The following is a 19,814-nucleotide window of genomic DNA, read 5'->3' on the forward strand; positions in this document are numbered from 1 at the left end:
TGGAGGTTTGAATCGTGGCTGATAAACTGGTCGCTCAGGTATTTGTAGGTTTGAATCGTGGCTGATAAACTGGTCGCTCAGGTATTTGGAGGTTTGAATAGTGGCTGATAAACTGGTCGCTCAGGTATTTGGAGGTTTGAATAGTGGCTGATAAACTGGTCGCTCAGGTATTTGGAGGTTTGAATCGTGGCTGATAAACTGGTCGCTCAGGTATTTGTAGGTTTGAATCGTGGCTGATAAACTGGTCGCTCAGGTATTTGGAGGTTTGAATAGTGGCTGATAAACTGGTCGCTCAGGTATTTGGAGGTTTGAATCGTGGCTGATAAACTGGTCGCTCAGGTATTTGTAGGTTTGAATCGTGGCTGATAAACTGGTCGCTCAGGTATTTGGAGGTTTGAATCGTGGCTGATAAACTGGTCGCTCAGGTATTTGTAGGTTTGAATCGTGGCTGATAAACTGGTCGCTCAGGTATTTGTAGGTTTGAATAGTGGCTGATAAACTGGTCGCTCAGGTATTTGGAGGTTTGAATCGTGGCTGATAAACTGGTCGCTCAGGTATTTGGAGGTTTGAATCGTGGCTGATAAACTGGTCGCTCAGGTATTTGGAGGTTTGAATCGTGGCTGATAAACTGGTCGCTCAGGTATTTGGAGGTTTGAATCGTGGCTGATAAACTGGTCGCTCAGGTATTTGGAGGTTTGAATCGTGGCTGATAAACTGGTCGCTCAGGTATTTGGAGGTTTGAATCGTGGCTGATAAACTGGTCGCTCAGGTATTTGGAGGTTTGAATAGTGGCTGATAAACTGGTCGCTCAGGTATTTGGAGGTTTGAATAGTGGCTGATAAACTGGTCGCTCAGGTATTTGGAGGTTTGAATCGTGGCTGATAAACTGGTCGCTCAGGTATTTGGAGGTTTGAATCGTGGCTGATAAACTGGTCGCTCAGGTATTTGGAGGTTTGAATAGTGGCTGATAAACTGGTCGCTCAGGTATTTGGAGGTTTGAATAGTGGCTGATAAACTGGTCGCTCAGGTATTTGTAGGTTTGAATCGTGGCTGATAAACTGGTCGCTCAGGTATTTGTAGGTTTGAATCGTGGCTGATAAACTGGTCGCTCAGGTATTTGGAGGTTTGAATCGTGGCTGATAAACTGGTCGCTCAGGTATTTGGAGGTTTGAATCGTGGCTGATAAACTGGTCGCTCAGGTATTTGGAGGTTTGAATCGTGGCTGATAAACTGGTCGCTCAGGTATTTGGAGGTTTGAATCGTGGCTGATAAACTGGTCGCTCAGGTATTTGGAGGTTTGAATCGTGGCTGATAAACTGGTCGCTCAGGTATTTGGAGGTTTGAATCGTGGCTGATAAACTGGTCGCTCAGGTATTTGGAGGTTTGAATCGTGGCTGATAAACTGGTCGCTCAGGTATTTGGAGGTTTGAATCGTGGCTGATAAACTGGTCGCTCAGGTATTTGGAGGTTTGAATCGTGGCTGATAAACTGGTCGCTCAGGTATTTGGAGGTTTGAATCGTGGCTGATAAACTGGTCGCTCAGGTATTTGGAGGTTTGAATCGTGGCTGATAAACTGGTCGCTCAGGTATTTGGAGGTTTGAATCGTGGCTGATAAACTGGTCGCTCAGGTATTTGTAGGTTTGAATCGTGGCTGATAAACTGGTCGCTCAGGTATTTGGAGGTTTGAATAGTGGCTGATAAACTGGTCGCTCAGGTATTTGGAGGTTTGAATAGTGGCTGATAAACTGGTCGCTCAGGTATTTGTAGGTTTGAATCGTGGCTGATAAACTGGTCGCTCAGGTATTTGTAGGTTTGAATCGTGGCTGATAAACTGGTCGCTCAGGTATTTGGAGGTTTGAATAGTGGCTGATAAACTGGTCGCTCAGGTATTTGGAGGTTTGAATCGTGGCTGATAAACTGGTCGCTCAGGTATTTGTAGGTTTGAATCGTGGCTGATAAACTGGTCGCTCAGGTATTTGGAGGTTTGAATCGTGGCTGATAAACTGGTCGCTCAGGTATTTGGAGGTTTGAATCGTGGCTGATAAACTGGTCGCTCAGGTATTTGTAGGTTTGAATCGTGGCTGATAAACTGGTCGCTCAGGTATTTGGAGGTTTGAATCGTGGCTGATAAACTGGTCGCTCAGGTATTTGGAGGTTTGAATCGTGGCTGATAAACTGGTCGCTCAGGTATTTGGAGGTTTGAATCGTGGCTGATAAACTGGTCGCTCAGGTATTTGGAGGTTTGAATAGTGGCTGATAAACTGGTCGCTCAGGTATTTGGAGGTTTGAATAGTGGCTGATAAACTGGTCGCTCAGGTATTTGGAGGTTTGAATCGTGGCTGATAAACTGGTCGCTCAGGTATTTGGAGGTTTGAATCGTGGCTGATAAACTGGTCGCTCAGGTATTTGGAGGTTTGAATAGTGGCTGATAAACTGGTCGCTCAGGTATTTGGAGGTTTGAATCGTGGCTGATAAACTGGTCGCTCAGGTATTTGTAGGTTTGAATCGTGGCTGATAAACTGGTCGCTCAGGTATTTGGAGGTTTGAATAGTGGCTGATAAACTGGTCGCTCAGGTATTTGGAGGTTTGAATCGTGGCTGATAAACTGGTCGCTCAGGTATTTGGAGGTTTGAATCGTGGCTGATAAACTGGTCGCTCAGGTATTTGGAGGTTTGAATCGTGGCTGATAAACTGGTCGCTCAGGTATTTGGAGGTTTGAATAGTGGCTGATAAACTGGTCGCTCAGGTATTTGGAGGTTTGAATCGTGGCTGATAAACTGGTCGCTCAGGTATTTGGAGGTTTGAATCGTGGCTGATAAACTGGTCGCTCAGGTATTTGGAGGTTTGAATAGTGGCTGATAAACTGGTCGCTCAGGTATTTGGAGGTTTGAATAGTGGCTGATAAACTGGTCGCTCAGGTATTTGGAGGTTTGAATCGTGGCTGATAAACTGGTCGCTCAGGTATTTGTAGGTTTGAATCGTGGCTGATAAACTGGTCGCTCAGGTATTTGGAGGTTTGAATAGTGGCTGATAAACTGGTCGCTCAGGTATTTGTAGGTTTGAATCGTGGCTGATAAACTGGTCGCTCAGGTATTTGTAGGTTTGAATCGTGGCTGATAAACTGGTCGCTCAGGTATTTGGAGGTTTGAATCGTGGCTGATAAACTGGTCGCTCAGGTATTTGGAGGTTTGAATCGTGGCTGATAAACTGGTCGCTCAGGTATTTGGAGGTTTGAATCGTGGCTGATAAACTGGTCGCTCAGGTATTTGGAGGTTTGAATCGTGGCTGATAAACTGGTCGCTCAGGTATTTGGAGGTTTGAATAGTGGCTGATAAACTGGTCGCTCAGGTATTTGGAGGTTTGAATCGTGGCTGATAAACTGGTCGCTCAGGTATTTGGAGGTTTGAATCGTGGCTGATAAACTGGTCGCTCAGGTATTTGGAGGTTTGAATAGTGGCTGATAAACTGGTCGCTCAGGTATTTGTAGGTTTGAATCGTGGCTGATAAACTGGTCGCTCAGGTATTTGTAGGTTTGAATCGTGGCTGATAAACTGGTCGCTCAGGTATTTGGAGGTTTGAATCGTGGCTGATAAACTGGTCGCTCAGGTATTTGGAGGTTTGAATCGTGGCTGATAAACTGGTCGCTCAGGTATTTGGAGGTTTGAATCGTGGCTGATAAACTGGTCGCTCAGGTATTTGGAGGTTTGAATCGTGGCTGATAAACTGGTCGCTCAGGTATTTGGAGGTTTGAATCGTGGCTGATAAACTGGTCGCTCAGGTATTTGGAGGTTTGAATCGTGGCTGATAAACTGGTCGCTCAGGTATTTGGAGGTTTGAATCGTGGCTGATAAACTGGTCGCTCAGGTATTTGGAGGTTTGAATCGTGGCTGATAAACTGGTCGCTCAGGTATTTGGAGGTTTGAATCGTGGCTGATAAACTGGTCGCTCAGGTATTTGGAGGTTTGAATCGTGGCTGATAAACTGGTCGCTCAGGTATTTGGAGGTTTGAATCGTGGCTGATAAACTGGTCGCTCAGGTATTTGGAGGTTTGAATAGTGGCTGATAAACTGGTCGCTCAGGTATTTGGAGGTTTGAATAGTGGCTGATAAACTGGTCGCTCAGGTATTTGGAGGTTTGAATCGTGGCTGATAAACTGGTCGCTCAGGTATTTGGAGGTTTGAATAGTGGCTGATAAACTGGTCGCTCAGGTATTTGGAGGTTTGAATAGTGGCTGATAAACTGGTCGCTCAGGTATTTGGAGGTTTGAATCGTGGCTGATAAACTGGTCGCTCAGGTATTTGGAGGTTTGAATCGTGGCTGATAAACTGGTCGCTCAGGTATTTGTAGGTTTGAATAGTGGCTGATAAACTGGTCGCTCAGGTATTTGTAGGTTTGAATCGTGGCTGATAAACTGGTCGCTCAGGTATTTGTAGGTTTGAATAGTGGCTGATAAACTGGTCGCTCAGGTATTTGGAGGTTTGAATCGTGGCTGATAAACTGGTCGCTCAGGTATTTGGAGGTTTGAATCGTGGCTGATAAACTGGTCGCTCAGGTATTTGGAGGTTTGAATCGTGGCTGATAAACTGGTCGCTCAGGTATTTGGAGGTTTGAATCGTGGCTGATAAACTGGTCGCTCAGGTATTTGGAGGTTTGAATCGTGGCTGATAAACTGGTCGCTCAGGTATTTGGAGGTTTGAATAGTGGCTGATAAACTGGTCGCTCAGGTATTTGGAGGTTTGAATAGTGGCTGATAAACTGGTCGCTCAGGTATTTGGAGGTTTGAATCGTGGCTGATAAACTGGTCGCTCAGGTATTTGGAGGTTTGAATAGTGGCTGATAAACTGGTCGCTCAGGTATTTGTAGGTTTGAATCGTGGCTGATAAACTGGTCGCTCAGGTATTTGTAGGTTTGAATCGTGGCTGATAAACTGGTCGCTCAGGTATTTGGAGGTTTGAATCGTGGCTGATAAACTGGTCGCTCAGGTATTTGGAGGTTTGAATCGTGGCTGATAAACTGGTCGCTCAGGTATTTGGAGGTTTGAATCGTGGCTGATAAACTGGTCGCTCAGGTATTTGGAGGTTTGAATCGTGGCTGATAAACTGGTCGCTCAGGTATTTGGAGGTTTGAATCGTGGCTGATAAACTGGTCGCTCAGGTATTTGGAGGTTTGAATCGTGGCTGATAAACTGGTCGCTCAGGTATTTGGAGGTTTGAATCGTGGCTGATAAACTGGTCGCTCAGGTATTTGGAGGTTTGAATAGTGGCTGATAAACTGGTCGCTCAGGTATTTGGAGGTTTGAATCGTGGCTGATAAACTGGTCGCTCAGGTATTTGGAGGTTTGAATAGTGGCTGATAAACTGGTCGCTCAGGTATTTGGAGGTTTGAATAGTGGCTGATAAACTGGTCGCTCAGGTATTTGGAGGTTTGAATCGTGGCTGATAAACTGGTCGCTCAGGTATTTGGAGGTTTGAATAGTGGCTGATAAACTGGTCGCTCAGGTATTTGTAGGTTTGAATAGTGGCTGATAAACTGGTCGCTCAGGTATTTGGAGGTTTGAATCGTGGCTGATAAACTGGTCGCTCAGGTATTTGGAGGTTTGAATCGTGGCTGATAAACTGGTCGCTCAGGTATTTGGAGGTTTGAATAGTGGCTGATAAACTGGTTGCTCAGGTATTTGTAGGTTTGAATAGTGGCTGATAAACTGGTCGCTCAGGTATTTGGAGGTTTGAATCGTGGCTGATAAACTGGTCGCTCAGGTATTTGGAGGTTTGAATAGTGGCTGATAAACTGGTCGCTCAGGTATTTGTAGGTTTGAATCGTGGCTGATAAACTGGTCGCTCAGGTATTTGTAGGTTTGAATAGTGGCTGATAAACTGGTCGCTCAGGTATTTGTAGGTTTGAATAGTGGCTGATAAACTGGTCGCTCAGGTATTTGGAGGTTTGAATCGTGGCTGATAAACTGGTTGCTCAGGTATTTGTAGGTTTGAGTAGTGGCTGATAAACTGGTTGCTCAGGTATTTGTAGGTTTGAGTAGTGGCTGATAAACTGGTCGCTCAGGTATTTGGAGGTTTGAATCGTGGCTGATAAACTGGTCGCTCAGGTATTTGTAGGTTTGAATCGTGGCTGATAAACTGGTCGCTCAGGTATTTGGAGGTTTGAATAGTGGCTGATAAACTGGTCGCTCAGGTATTTGGAGGTTTGAATCGTGGCTGATAAACTGGTCGCTCAGGTATTTGGAGGTTTGAATCGTGGCTGATAAACTGGTCGCTCAGGTATTTGTAGGTTTGAATCGTGGCTGATAAACTGGTCGCTCAGGTATTTGTAGGTTTGAATCGTGGCTGATAAACTGGTCGCTCAGGTATTTGTAGGTTTGAATCGTGGCTGATAAACTGGTCGCTCAGGTATTTGTAGGTTTGAATCGTGGCTGATAAACTGGTCGCTCAGGTATTTGTAGGTTTGAATCGTGGCTGATAAACTGGTCGCTCAGGTATTTGTAGGTTTGAATCGTGGCTGATAAACTGGTCGCTCAGGTATTTGGAGGTTTGAATCGTGGCTGATAAACTGGTCGCTCAGGTATTTGGAGGTTTGAATCGTGGCTGATAAACTGGTCGCTCAGGTATTTGGAGGTTTGAATCGTGGCTGATAAACTGGTCGCTCAGGTATTTGGAGGTTTGAATCGTGGCTGATAAACTGGTCGCTCAGGTATTTGGAGGTTTGAATAGTGGCTGATAAACTGGTCGCTCAGGTATTTGGAGGTTTGAATCGTGGCTGATAAACTGGTCGCTCAGGTATTTGGAGGTTTGAATCGTGGCTGATAAACTGGTCGCTCAGGTATTTGGAGGTTTGAATAGTGGCTGATAAACTGGTCGCTCAGGTATTTGGAGGTTTGAATCGTGGCTGATAAACTGGTCGCTCAGGTATTTGTAGGTTTGAATAGTGGCTGATAAACTGGTCGCTCAGGTATTTGTAGGTTTGAATAGTGGCTGATAAACTGGTCGCTCAGGTATTTGGAGGTTTGAATCGTGGCTGATAAACTGGTCGCTCAGGTATTTGGAGGTTTGAATAGTGGCTGATAAACTGGTCGCTCAGGTATTTGGAGGTTTGAATCGTGGCTGATAAACTGGTCGCTCAGGTATTTGGAGGTTTGAATAGTGGCTGATAAACTGGTCGCTCAGGTATTTGTAGGTTTGAATCGTGGCTGATAAACTGGTCGCTCAGGTATTTGTAGGTTTGAATCGTGGCTGATAAACTGGTCGCTCAGGTATTTGGAGGTTTGAATCGTGGCTGATAAACTGGTCGCTCAGGTATTTGGAGGTTTGAATCGTGGCTGATAAACTGGTCGCTCAGGTATTTGGAGGTTTGAATCGTGGCTGATAAACTGGTCGCTCAGGTATTTGTAGGTTTGAATAGTGGCTGATAAGCTGGTCGCTCAGGTATTTGTAGGTTTGAATAGTGGCTGATAAACTGGTCGCTCAGGTATTTGGAGGTTTGAATCGTGGCTGATAAACTGGTTGCTCAGGTATTTGTAGGTTTGAGTAGTGGCTGATAAACTGGTCGCTCAGGTATTTGGAGGTTTGAATAGTGGCTGATAAACTGGTCGCTCAGGTATTTGGAGGTTTGAATCGTGGCTGATAAACTGGTCGCTCAGGTATTTGGAGGTTTCAACAGTGGCTGGTAAAATGGCCGCCAGGGTTCAAATGGTGAAAGTTGATGGGAATAAAATTCCTCGATTTGCTCCTCACCCCCAGCACATTGTTGGAAACAAATGTTTGCATGTTGGAACTAGAATGGCACTCGGTAGAGCGCATACCTCCGCCGGGCTGAAGAGTTTACATTTTGTTTCAAACTGATAGGCCGGGGCTGCAGCCAGACCTGAACCAAAATCTAATCGGCTTGATCTTGTTCCCTACCAAATTATCCACCAAGTTTGTCAAAATCAGTCCATAACTTTTTGAGATATTATGTTGTACACCATTTTTGGCCCTATCTCTCAATGGTTAAAAAACCACCGAAAGGATTTTTTTTTAATTGTCGTAACCAGATCCGTTTCCAGATCTTTATCAAAATCGAATAAATTTCTCCTTGTCGCACACCCAACCTGTCCACCAAGTTTCATCCGAATCAATCCATAACTTTTTGAAATATCCTGTTCACAGACAAACAAATAAAAGGACAGACAGACGGACAGGGTGAAAAACATAACCTCTGTCCACCTGCGGTGACTGAGATAAATATGTAATGATGCCTGGGATCTTTTGGACTGAGAAATCCCATTGGGTAGTGGATGAAACAGCTCCTGAGAGTACAGGGTGGCCTGAAAGTCATTTTACCCCTCCCCAGTAAAATATTAGTTATTAAACTCTTAATATACGGTTTTTAATGTGCAGTAGTTACAATAATTAGTCAGTCATTGCATCCGCATGATGGAGTGCAAGCTGCTGTTCCTGTGACAACCCAGGACATTTTTTTCTGCCTTTCAGCTCATTTCAATCTCACCCAGTTTTGAGTGTGTGGTTCTTGGTGAGTGTCGTTGATTGTTATCCTTACTACAACTCAAGGACCAGTGTTTGTTTGTGTGTTTGTCACACTACTCTTCCTACAGTTCTGGGCCAATTATATCCAGATTTGTTACATAGGATCAGCATGACCCCAATTAATGCATGGGTGTTTTTTTTAACTTTGCCGGTGGTCTTGTGATGGAGAGGGGGATTAAGGGGGGGGGTGGGGAAGGGGTGTCGCGGTTGAAAATTCTCTATGTAAATGTGTATCGTGTAGTGCCGCTTCCAGGTAGGGGAGGGTATTACAAGTCTCCATCATTTACAGTACAGCATTCCTGTCCCCACATTCTCCAGGGCAGTGAGGTGTTTTGAATGATAAGCAGTCGGTATATGTTTTTGCTTCATGCATGTAACCTGGGTTTTTTTGTTGTTGTCTATACAGAGCTGTCAGTTACCTATACACCGCCCAAATAAAGGCATGCGTCAGAAGAACGCGTTGCATGCTTGGAACAAGATCACCTGTAGGACTGGTACTCTGATAAAATGTTCATAATTCAGGTTTCAGAAGGTGGAACGGAGCCCTCCCGTTCCATTATCCACCTTCTCGAAGTATCATGATTCAATGGCTAATTTGTGAAGTTTCCCCTTGTTGTGTGTGTGTGTGTGTGTGTGTGTGTGTGTGTGTGTGTGTGTGTGTGTGTGTGTGTGTGTGTGTTCACTCTGAAGGGGTTTTACTTCTTTCCCAGCCGTTTAAGTATTGCGATTATTTTTTGTGCACCTCCATTTGGGATTTCCATTTCTGTTATCTTGTGCAAAATAGTGTTTACTTATTTCCCTAAGTGCTGCCACCATTCTACACAAACCAGTTTGGTACGATTGATAACCCCTAGAGGGGAATTACATTTGGATAATTCGAGAGATAGAGCACGTTTAGACAAGCTTGGGTGTTCTGTGTCAAATTCGGCCTTAAGCCGGCCATCTTCGAGGCAAATGACGTCAGCGTGCTTGGTCCATAGCCACTGCGGTTGCAGCACAGAGATTGATGTGAGGGGCATCCATGGAACAACAATACAGATGTACACACACCCAGAAGCAGTCCTAAACATTGGTGATGTAACATGAGTGAGTTCTCTACAGTTGGACTCAATGTTACCTGATGCAGACTCGTATTGAATACCATAGGTCTCAGACCTGGCATTAATAAATCACTGTTAAAAATCTGGTGTGTGCTTTTTAAACAGGATCTAAGGCTGGTATTGGATATCCTACATGAATCTTGAAGGGTTTATAGAAGAAAGAGTCTCCATTCATCGATACTGATTTTGAAAAGATCAATTGACAGATCGTCAATCATGTCGCCCCCTTCCTTAGCAGGAGATGAATAAATATGACAATGAGTCTAAGATAATGAGATGAGTAACACACTCCACTCCTCTGCACTCCCCTGCCACACCCCAACACCAAACAATGAAAAATCATTATTTCTTAACAAAGCTGCGATACCCTCACCCAGAATTCAGTGCGGCCATTTCCCTTTTTGCACTTCTCAGCAAGCGAGGAAATTCCCATTGTCGAGTCAGAAAGTGGTTTGTCCTGCCCCAGCATCAGTGCAAAATGCATGACACGTCCGTCATAGATGTGTGCATCATAACTGTTGTTCCATGACGGATACATTGTAGGGCGCTTTTGCACCAGCGTCTTGCCACGTTCTGCAAAATACCAGCATGAGACAATCAGTTACAAGGACAATGCATTAAATAAATTAAAAATGTTTTGGTTTCAATGATTCGCACAAAGGTTTTACATATTATAACCATTAGCCGGTGGAACACATAACCACAGTTGTTTTTCTTGGTATGCTATAAAAAAGAAGAAACGCAAAAGGGAGAGATAAAGAATATGAATTGAGGTGAGATATATTTTCTAATGTTAGAGTTAAAGGCTCATTGAGGAGCTTATCAATTATAAATGGATGAGGTGTGTGTGTGTGTGTGTGTGTGTGTGTGTGTGTGTGTGTGTGTGTGTGTGTGTGTGTGTGTGTGTGTGTGTGTGTGTGTGTTTCTTTTTTTTTGTGGAGTTCTCCTGGAGCGTTCTGATGTGGAGTGTGATGCAACAAAATGATCACCATGATCTCCTCAATTGTTTCAGCTAATTAACTACAAAGAACCCAGAAGAATTCCCATGTTTTAAATGCACACCATGTTAAGGTGTAGAGAGCAGCTTGATACATCCTTCCATGGCATTGCAATTACAAAACATGAAAAAGAGCAATCAGAGATTGCAGACCCTCACCAGAACTTATTTAGTGTGGTGTATTTTGTCTGGCGTTTGTGTAGTTTTGTGTACTGGTGTGTTAAGTAATTAATAAGAGACACAATTAGAACTGTCACTTTATAACTGCTGGAAGTGATGACCGGGTACCAAGATGTCCCACTTTGATGGGTCAGGGTCAGGTGTCCAATGACGTTTTTATTATTCATTTGAATTTAGAATGGGATTCAAATAAATTCAATTCAAATCAAATCAAATGGAAGACCAACTCGGTACAGTCCTGCATTGGAGTAATCAGAAGGAACCCGAACAAGCAAAAAGCAAAGATGAAGTCATCAGGAGGTACCTGGATAGGATTCACATTTCAGCTGCGACTCCTCTACCCTCAAACCAATCCAAGCATAGCCAAGTGAGACAAATTAAAATAAAATAAAAATGCAAAAAACAAAAAAAAGAATCCAGATAAAAAATTAAATAATTCTGGCTGCCAGACCATGTGTCTGATCAAGTTGAGATTGAAAACATGTATTCCCAATCACAACTGATCATAATTGTGAAGTTTCACGTCGATTGATTAAGCAGTTGCAGAGAAAACATTATTTAAAATTTTTCTTCAATTCAATATGGCAGCCAAATCATGTGACCTATCAATTATTCCTCAACAAACTTGTACACCCATGACTTGAGGAACTTATACGTGAAGTTTCCCCTCAATCTGTCCGGCAGTTCTGGAGAAGAATATTTTTATGGGTCTTAGGGTAAATTCAATATGGCTGCCAAACCATGTGACCTACGACGTAATATGTGTCAACCTTTTGTTCCTCGTGGATAGGTGGTCATACATGTAAAGTTTCACCTCGATCTGTTCAGCCACTTCAGAGAAGATTTTTGAAGGTTTTTTTCCCCTACCCTGGCCCAAGCACATCTGGGCTTGGTGAAAGGTAAGCAAATGCTCAATCAGGACAGCAGGAGGGTGTGCTACAAGGCCGTGAAGAACAATGAAAAATTTGATCCAATGGACCAACGGGCCAACTAGTATGGTTAATATATGTGATACAGGACATTAGGAGACATCATTGTACTTTCACATGAATTGCACAGACTTCACAACACAAGAGACAAATAAACACAACATCTGGGATTTGAACTTGGGGATACAGCACCATGAGTTGATGTCCTCAAATGGGAATGCTAAATGGGAAAAGAAAACAGGCTAGCCAAATATGGGACAGCCAATATCCCCTGCAAAAGAAGGCATACTCTATGCTGCTCATGGAATGCAAGCACAAGCACAACTTTTGGTACTTAGATCCTACTTAGCCCTGCATCAAAACCAGACTCGATAAATGTGAGGTGAGTATACTGTAGCAGCCCTGGCGGTCAGGTTAATTCCCCCGACCAAATTGTGGTGGACAGGTGGTTAACACCGACCAGGCCGGATCGCCAAGTGGTTTTCCTTCGAGGCGATCACATGATGCTCGGAGATTATGGCACGTGCATGAGGGGGAAGGGTGGCAAAGACGGAGCAGACAGATGCACAGCACAAGGGGTTTATACATGAACCCACGGCAGACAGACAACATAAACAACTTAAAATAAACACGAGGGTGGAATGAAAATAAGTCAAATATTTACAATGACAATAATTCAAAGTGGAATCAGAAAACACGAGGTAAATTAAAGCCTAAAGTCAAGGTGTCTCTACAAACAGACAAGGGGAAAATAAAAGAAAGAAAATCCTCCCTTTATTCTGGCACTTAGCTTTGTCCAGAGATGGTCTTTATTGAACTTTAGGGTCAAGCCGCTTCGTCCTGAGCGGGAAGATGCGCACAAAAATGGTGCCGAACCGCTCTCTGGGTGGGAAACGTACGTGAGGTAATTTGTGAGGCGGAATTCAACGCCAGGGCTCACCAATTGCCATGCGGCTTCTTCTCATGAACGAATATGCTGAATATTCCTCTCCAATACAAGGTCTGCTCACAACGATCACCCACCTTCCTCCTTGATCACATGACGAGACGATTTCTGGGGCCCTGTGATAAGGCACGCTCTTCTTCCCTCATCAGAAAACATACACACTTCACGGCTCAGCCGAACAGTCAATGGCTTGCGTCTTGCTCCGTCACATGGGCAAATTTACAGAACGACACAAGAATTGTGTTGTTGTATTTCATCGTGTCTAGACATAGCCAGCCAGTGAGACCCCCTTACTCGATTGTGTCCTCCACCAACTGTCCGTTCTTCGAACCCCCCTTTCCCTTTACCAACTCTCTGACATCACACCCATCAATCATCCACTCTGGGGGCATGACTTGCTGGTACGAAGCCGGGAAGGCGGGGCTTCTTGCCTGCTTGGATGTGTGGCATTGTTATTATGGTTGTTGTAGTCATGGTTGTTGTTATAAAAACACAATTCTGTTTATTGCTGGCTTGTAAATGCAAAAACGTAGGAAAACGTCAAAGGAGGCAATCACATACTGGGGGAGATTAGCCTTAATCCCGATGTAATTAACACAGCACCACCCTCGTGTGGTGATAACTAACACTTAAGCTCACAGTTTCCCTACTTAGTTTACATCGAGATGTTTCCTACACGTCCACAGTCCAAGCAACTCTGTGCAATCCTAACTTTCCGATGAAATTCCTCCATCTACCCCCACAACCGTAACAATACTATATAAACACTGCTACAAAATATCATAATTGTCGTGCTCGATCATGACAGATGCTCCAACGTTCCCCCAATGAGGTAATTTGCGGTTGTCACAATTATAGCACAGCAACAGTACTCACTGAAATTATCCATAACTACCTCCACCTCCGAAGGTGGACGGAGGTTATGTTTTCACCCGTCTGTCTGTCTATCTGTCTGTCTGTGATCAGGATATCTCAAAATGTTGCAGATGGATTTCGAGAAATATGGTGGACACGTTGGGTGTGCCACAAGGATGCATCAATTCGATTTTGGTGAAGACCCCAATCCAGACTTGGATCTGAGAATTCTTCAGACGATTCTTCATCATTGAGTGATAAGTCCAAAAACGATATATAGCAAGATATCTCAAAAGGTTATGGACAGATTCGGACAAAACCTGGTGGACAGGTTTGGTGCGTGACAAGGACAAATTGATTAGATTTTGGTGAAGATCCAAATCCAAGAATGTTGTTTTTTTCTTCCAAGTGATTCTAAACCAATGAGAGATGGGGACAAAAATTATATACAGCACGATATTTCAAAAAGTTGTGGAAGAGTAATGACGAAACTTGGTGGATGAGTTGGGTAGGCGACAAGAACAAGCCGATTCAATTTAGTTCAGTTCCGGATGCAGATCCGGCCTATCAGTGGGATACAAGACATAAACTGTTCAGCCTGGCGAAGGCATGTGCTCCAGCAAGTGCCGTTTTAGATGCACATGCAGCGTGTCATTTTGAGAGACTCATCGATTACATTAACAAGAAAAAGAGCAATCAAAGATTGCAGACCCTCACCAAGACTTCTTTTGAGTGGTGTATTTTTTTTATTATAAGTTTTAGGGTAAATCCAATATGGCTGCCAACCATATGACCTGTGATGTGATGTGATATATGTGTGAACCTTTTGTGCCTCATGGATAGGCGGTCATACGTGTAAAGTTTCGCCCCAATTTGTTCAGCCACTTCAGGGAAGAAGATTTTTGAAGGTTGTTTTTTTTTTATTTTTATTTTTTCGCAAACAACATGGATGCCAAACCACGTGACCGATGATGAAATTAATTTTTTTTCTATGGACCATTCTATCCTGAGATGACCCTGCAAATTCTTATACTGATCGGACGTGGCATTTTACATATGCAATTATGACGTCACAACAAGGGCACTTATGAGGTCATAAAAAAATCAAACTTTCAGAGATGCAGAAGTCCAACGTTTTTATGTTTTTCCAATACGACTGGCCACACTATATGACCAATGATGTCATAATTATCATTAAAACGTTCTCCATGAGCAGTTGCACCAATGGTGAAAATTTTGTCTCAATCCAACAAGTGGTAGCAGAGAAAAACATGAAAGTTCTGTGTGGCCACAGACAGACAGACAGACAGACAGACAGACAGACCGAAATGCAATACCCTCTCCTTTGGCGAGGGTAAAAAAAATCTCATACATTACTGATGAGATTTGATTCACATAATCATCTGATGGAAAACCCTCACCTTCGCTAAAATAGGACAGGTTATATACCTGCTCTCAACAATCAGGATGACAGTCCTGCCTTACTTGAATGGATGTTCAATCGACATTGCCACCACCAGAAAGCACCAAACAGCACCTGTGTCAATGGAGTCTTTCACTGTGACAGCACAATATGGCTTGCAACCTTCCTCCATCCACACGGATCCCAAGTCATAACTTGAGAGCGTGATGCGCAGGAATGGAGACATCGTTCCAGTTGGTCACACCCTAAAGTAAAAAAAAAAAGGATACAATCAACTCAAATAGCATCTTTAAATATCTGATTAATGTGATAAATTCATTTTGGGCAGGTACGTAAAATAATGCAAAGTTGGGAAATCAAATCATTGGTCTGAAAATGCTGATGAATGACGACCAGCCTGGTCATTCATTTCACCACGACCTCGATCATTAAGCACTATTGCTTAAAAAAGAAAAATCGACCGAAACAATGCCGTATTAGGTCGAAGTCAAAATGCAGTCGATGCTCAATGCTTGCACCAAAAGGTCAAGTTCTGAAACCAATGCCTGTCTATTTTAGTTTGAGCACTGGGGCATTCCATGTCAAGTGTACACACCCTCCCTACAGTAATACCTCATTTTCTCCCCATATGTTGGTCATTTATTCACTTGCGTGAAAAAACTCAAAATACCAACTTTTAGACCTGTGGGCCCATCGGGGCCCATTTTAGGGGCCCCCCAAATTTGGGCGCCCCCTGCTGCCCCACAATCTTCCAGAGGCCATATCACAGGTTGTAGTAGTCCGATTTGGCTGATCTTGGTATCAAAATGCTCGTAAAAGTGAGATCTTTCGAATCGCTTAAAGTAAAATCACTCCGAAACAGTAATTCAAAGTTATAGTTTGTGACGCCCTTTGACCTTGGGCCCCCGCTCCCCAGCCAAACCGATGGTCCCGATTTTTTTGTGTGAGACACCCCTTCATATACTCCAACAACTCAGCATAAATGAAAATGGGATCTCAATGGGTTCAAGTGTGATGATGGTTTTATTTTTCGGGGACTCGGGTGCTGGACACACAATACGCCACAATACAGAGCACAATATTTGAACACAAGATTTCCAATACACTATATCAGTATATTGTACATCAATTTTCCACATGCACATGCAGGAACTGGAAGTGATACTAGTACGAGTAAGAGTTTTTCCGAGCATATTATAGTCAATATTTTTTGCCAACCAATGTTTTATTTGACAGCTGTGATTCTTTATTACTGATTGTGTAGGTTCTACCTGTAGCAGTTTTTTGGTTCTATGGAAAGAAGTGTATCAGAAATGTCTAAAATGCAGTGATCTTCAATGTCAGGAAAAAATAAACTATTTGCGGGCCAGTTTGGATGAAGATAATTCACTTTCACTTCAAGAGTGTCCTGAAAGACTTCCATGATGCAGGCAAGCCACCATTTTCCATCATAGTGCACTGTGACATATAACCTGAGAGTTTCCCGTTAAAAGTTGGTGTAGATTTTGAAATAGCTGACTCGATACTTGAAGAGCAGTTTCAGAAATAGGGATGAAAGCATGAAGTTTTTGAGTTCCAGCTATGGTTTTGGCCGTTTTTAACCTTTCTTCCAGATTTCGTTCTTCCTCGTCATACGCCTCTTGGATTCCGTAACTGAACTTCATTTCATTCAAACCATTTTCAGCAAAGGCGAAAAGATCTTTTGGAGAAATAATTTGACTGTCGTAAGGTCTACGCAGGCTCTCACGTGTTGCTTCTCGTTTGACTTTACCTCCCATGCCATCTGAAGGGCCCTTGCCATGACTTGTGGCAAAAAAAATGCCATTCTTCGTCAATACCATACTCTGATTTGTGATGACATAGGTTTTATGAAGGCTTTGCAATTCTTATATTGGCCAGCGCAACCATCTGAGAAATAGTAAAGTTTCTTTACATTTCCAAAGCTAGATTTCAATTGTTCAATGAGCATTCTTTGGAAGAGGTGGACTGAGATAACGTCATGAGTATTGCATTCTGATATAATCGTGAACGAATCGCGGTTTAATTTGACATCATCCGATTTGAAATAGTAAACCCAGGGATGAATTGTCACTTGAGAGCAGTTCCAATGGAATCCTTCGGCCGCATCCTGTACGACAAACAAATAGTTCTCTGAGAAGTCTCCAATAATGACAAACTCTCCTTCACCGATTTCGTCTTTCTTATTTTTCAGAAACTAAGATTGGGCCTTGGCAATGAAGTCGTGTCTCACTAATTTCACCGCGCGTTCACAGAATTGATTAATGAATTCTTCCAAAGGCAGGACCATGGAGCTCAGTTCAGATCTGTCGGTGATGTCCACAGTTTAAACTGAATTTCATCAATATCCTCTAGTTCATAAACACTCAGTAGCTCGGTTTTGAAGTCTTCAATTGATGGGCAACCTTCACAAGTTCTGAAATAACATGCCGGTTGTGCTGGGTTACAAACTATGCGTGCTATCACATGATGATAGCGAGGAAGTTCGGCTGTCTGTGGCATTTTGGAACCAAACATCATGAGTTTCACATTTTGATGTATCGTACCTACACATACACTGTGTGTACCACCTGAACTGGCCAGGACACACTCCGAGGGACGGAGCATGGCAAACTTCATGAATCCAACTTTCAAGCCAGGGTTCTTCTCTTTGAATTTCTGAAACGGTCCCTTGAGATTGTTTAGTACCAGGTGCTTTTCAATTTTGTCTTTTCCATGTACATTCCTGACCACCACACAGCCCTCTTTTCCCGGCATTATTCGGCTGACTTCATCACTTCGGTAAAATTCGGTTACAGCGGATTTCACTTCGTCAGGCAATATTTTACCCTGTTTGGGATTTGGAGACTATAGCATACCATTTTCTTTCTCTAAAATTTTGGCTTGCACAGCCATTCTTTGGGAGCAACTTAATTCACTCGTCATCCCTCTGATGCTCATATTCCGAGCAAATATTGTCAGTATACGTATTTGCTCTGAACGGCTCGAAACAACGTATTTTTCTTTCAGGCTTTTGATCACCTCTGGCATGCAGTTTTCATCACATTTTGACGCTGTATTTTGTGTTTTCTCCACAGTGCTTGGTCCAGCAACTAGTTCTAATTTCTTTCGCACAGAATCTTCCACTTTACTTCGCTTTTCAGGAACGTACCCTGGGTTCCTTTCGTCCTTTCGTTTGTCGAATGGGCTTTCGCCTATCATCGATAACGACTGGTTTAATAGGTCAACGTCTGCTTCTCACTCAAAAACCTCCTCGTCCTCCTCTCTCGAAATAGATTCTGCAATGCCTTCGATAGTACCTTCTAATGATAATTTCGAACTGGTCGAAGATGATTCTTCAATCCGCTCTGGTGACAACTGAGAAAGTTTTTTTCTGCACGAAGTACAAAGTCATCATCTTTTTTCACCTTTGAAGAAAATTTCATCAACATATCATTTGACACATTGCGTTGATCTTTTCGTTGTTTCGTTTTATGGCAGCTGAACGGATCGCAACAGTATTTTCGGAACTCCTTTCGATCTTCAGTCGCCATGCTTACAAGCAAAATATGCAAAAACTGATATTATCCCATTTATAACTTAATTCGATGATGGTTATACAAAAAATGTACACCTAAAAATCAATAGACACAATAGGCAGAATCATTTTTCGCAAATGATGGAGAATATATATATATATATATACATATATATATATATATACATATATATATATATACATATATATATATATATACATATATATATATATATATATACATATATATACATATACATATATATACATATATATATATATACATATACATATATATATACATATACATATACATATATATATATATACATATACATATACATATATATATATATACATATACATATATATATACATATACATATATATATACATATACATATATATATATATATATATATATACATATATATATATATATATATATATATATATATATATATATACATATACATATACACTAGTCCAGAGATGATGATTGTCAATTTCAGACAAAGTCGCCTGCCAGCAGGTGACGTCATTGGAACGATGACGGCAAACGTCGCCCAATGTCGAATCAAGAATTAGTGATATGTGGACCCCGAACAATAAAACCATCATCACACTTGAACCAAATTGAGATCCTATTTTATTTTATGCTGAGGTGTTGGAGTATATGAAGGGGCATTCTCACACGAAAAAATTGGGATCATCGGTTTTGCTGGGCGGCGGGGACCCAAGGTCAAAGGGCGCCCCAAACTATAACTTTTTGAATTACTCTTTCGGAGTGATTTTACTTTACACGATTCGAAAGATCTCGCTTTTACAAGCATTTTGATACCAAGATCATCCAAATCGGACCACAACAACCTGTGATATGACCACTGGAAGTTTGTGGGTCAACCAGGGGCACCCAAATTGGGGGGGGGGGGGCTAAAATGGGCCCCGATGGGCCCCCAGGTCTGAAAATTGGCACATAATGTTTTACCGTGGATACAAACACTTGCATAAAAAGAGTGAAATCTGAGACGATGTGTCAAAATTTAGCTGAAAAATGTGTGCACTTGACATGGAATGCCCCCACTGCACCATGGTTACAACCAAGCAGCTGCCTCTGGTGATCAATTGCAAAAGGAAACCACAGAATATCCGTTAAAATAAAAAGCAGCATAAAAATAAATTGTTGTAACTTCATCTTGACAGCACTTCATTAGTTGTTTTTTTTTTCGTTTTTTTTTAAACACGAGGAAATACTCTTATTTTGGGGCAGATTCCAGCTTGCAAGTTAGTTCCAAGTTTGCAGTCTTACAGTAA

General features: G+C 42.5%; 1 protein-coding gene across 1 annotated transcript in view; it reads right to left on the bottom strand.

Annotated features, from left to right (window-relative positions):
* The window catches only part of PRKCD (protein kinase C delta), a 110,575-nt gene that overhangs the window by 59,586 nt on the left and 31,175 nt on the right, over positions 1–19,814 (bottom strand). The window contains exons 2-3 of the mRNA XM_085898205.1: positions 15,080–15,210; positions 10,009–10,208 (exon numbers count right to left, since the gene is read on the bottom strand). Coding sequence (XP_085754331.1) covers positions 10,009–10,208; positions 15,080–15,191 — 312 coding nt within the window. The 5' untranslated portion in view covers positions 15,192–15,210. The remainder of the gene's footprint in view (positions 1–10,008; positions 10,209–15,079; positions 15,211–19,814) is intronic.

This window comes from Eptatretus burgeri, chromosome 10, assembly GCF_056783735.1.
Source record: "Eptatretus burgeri isolate ZD-2024b chromosome 10, Ebu_testis_v1, whole genome shotgun sequence".
NCBI lineage: Eukaryota > Metazoa > Chordata > Myxini > Myxiniformes > Myxinidae > Eptatretus > Eptatretus burgeri.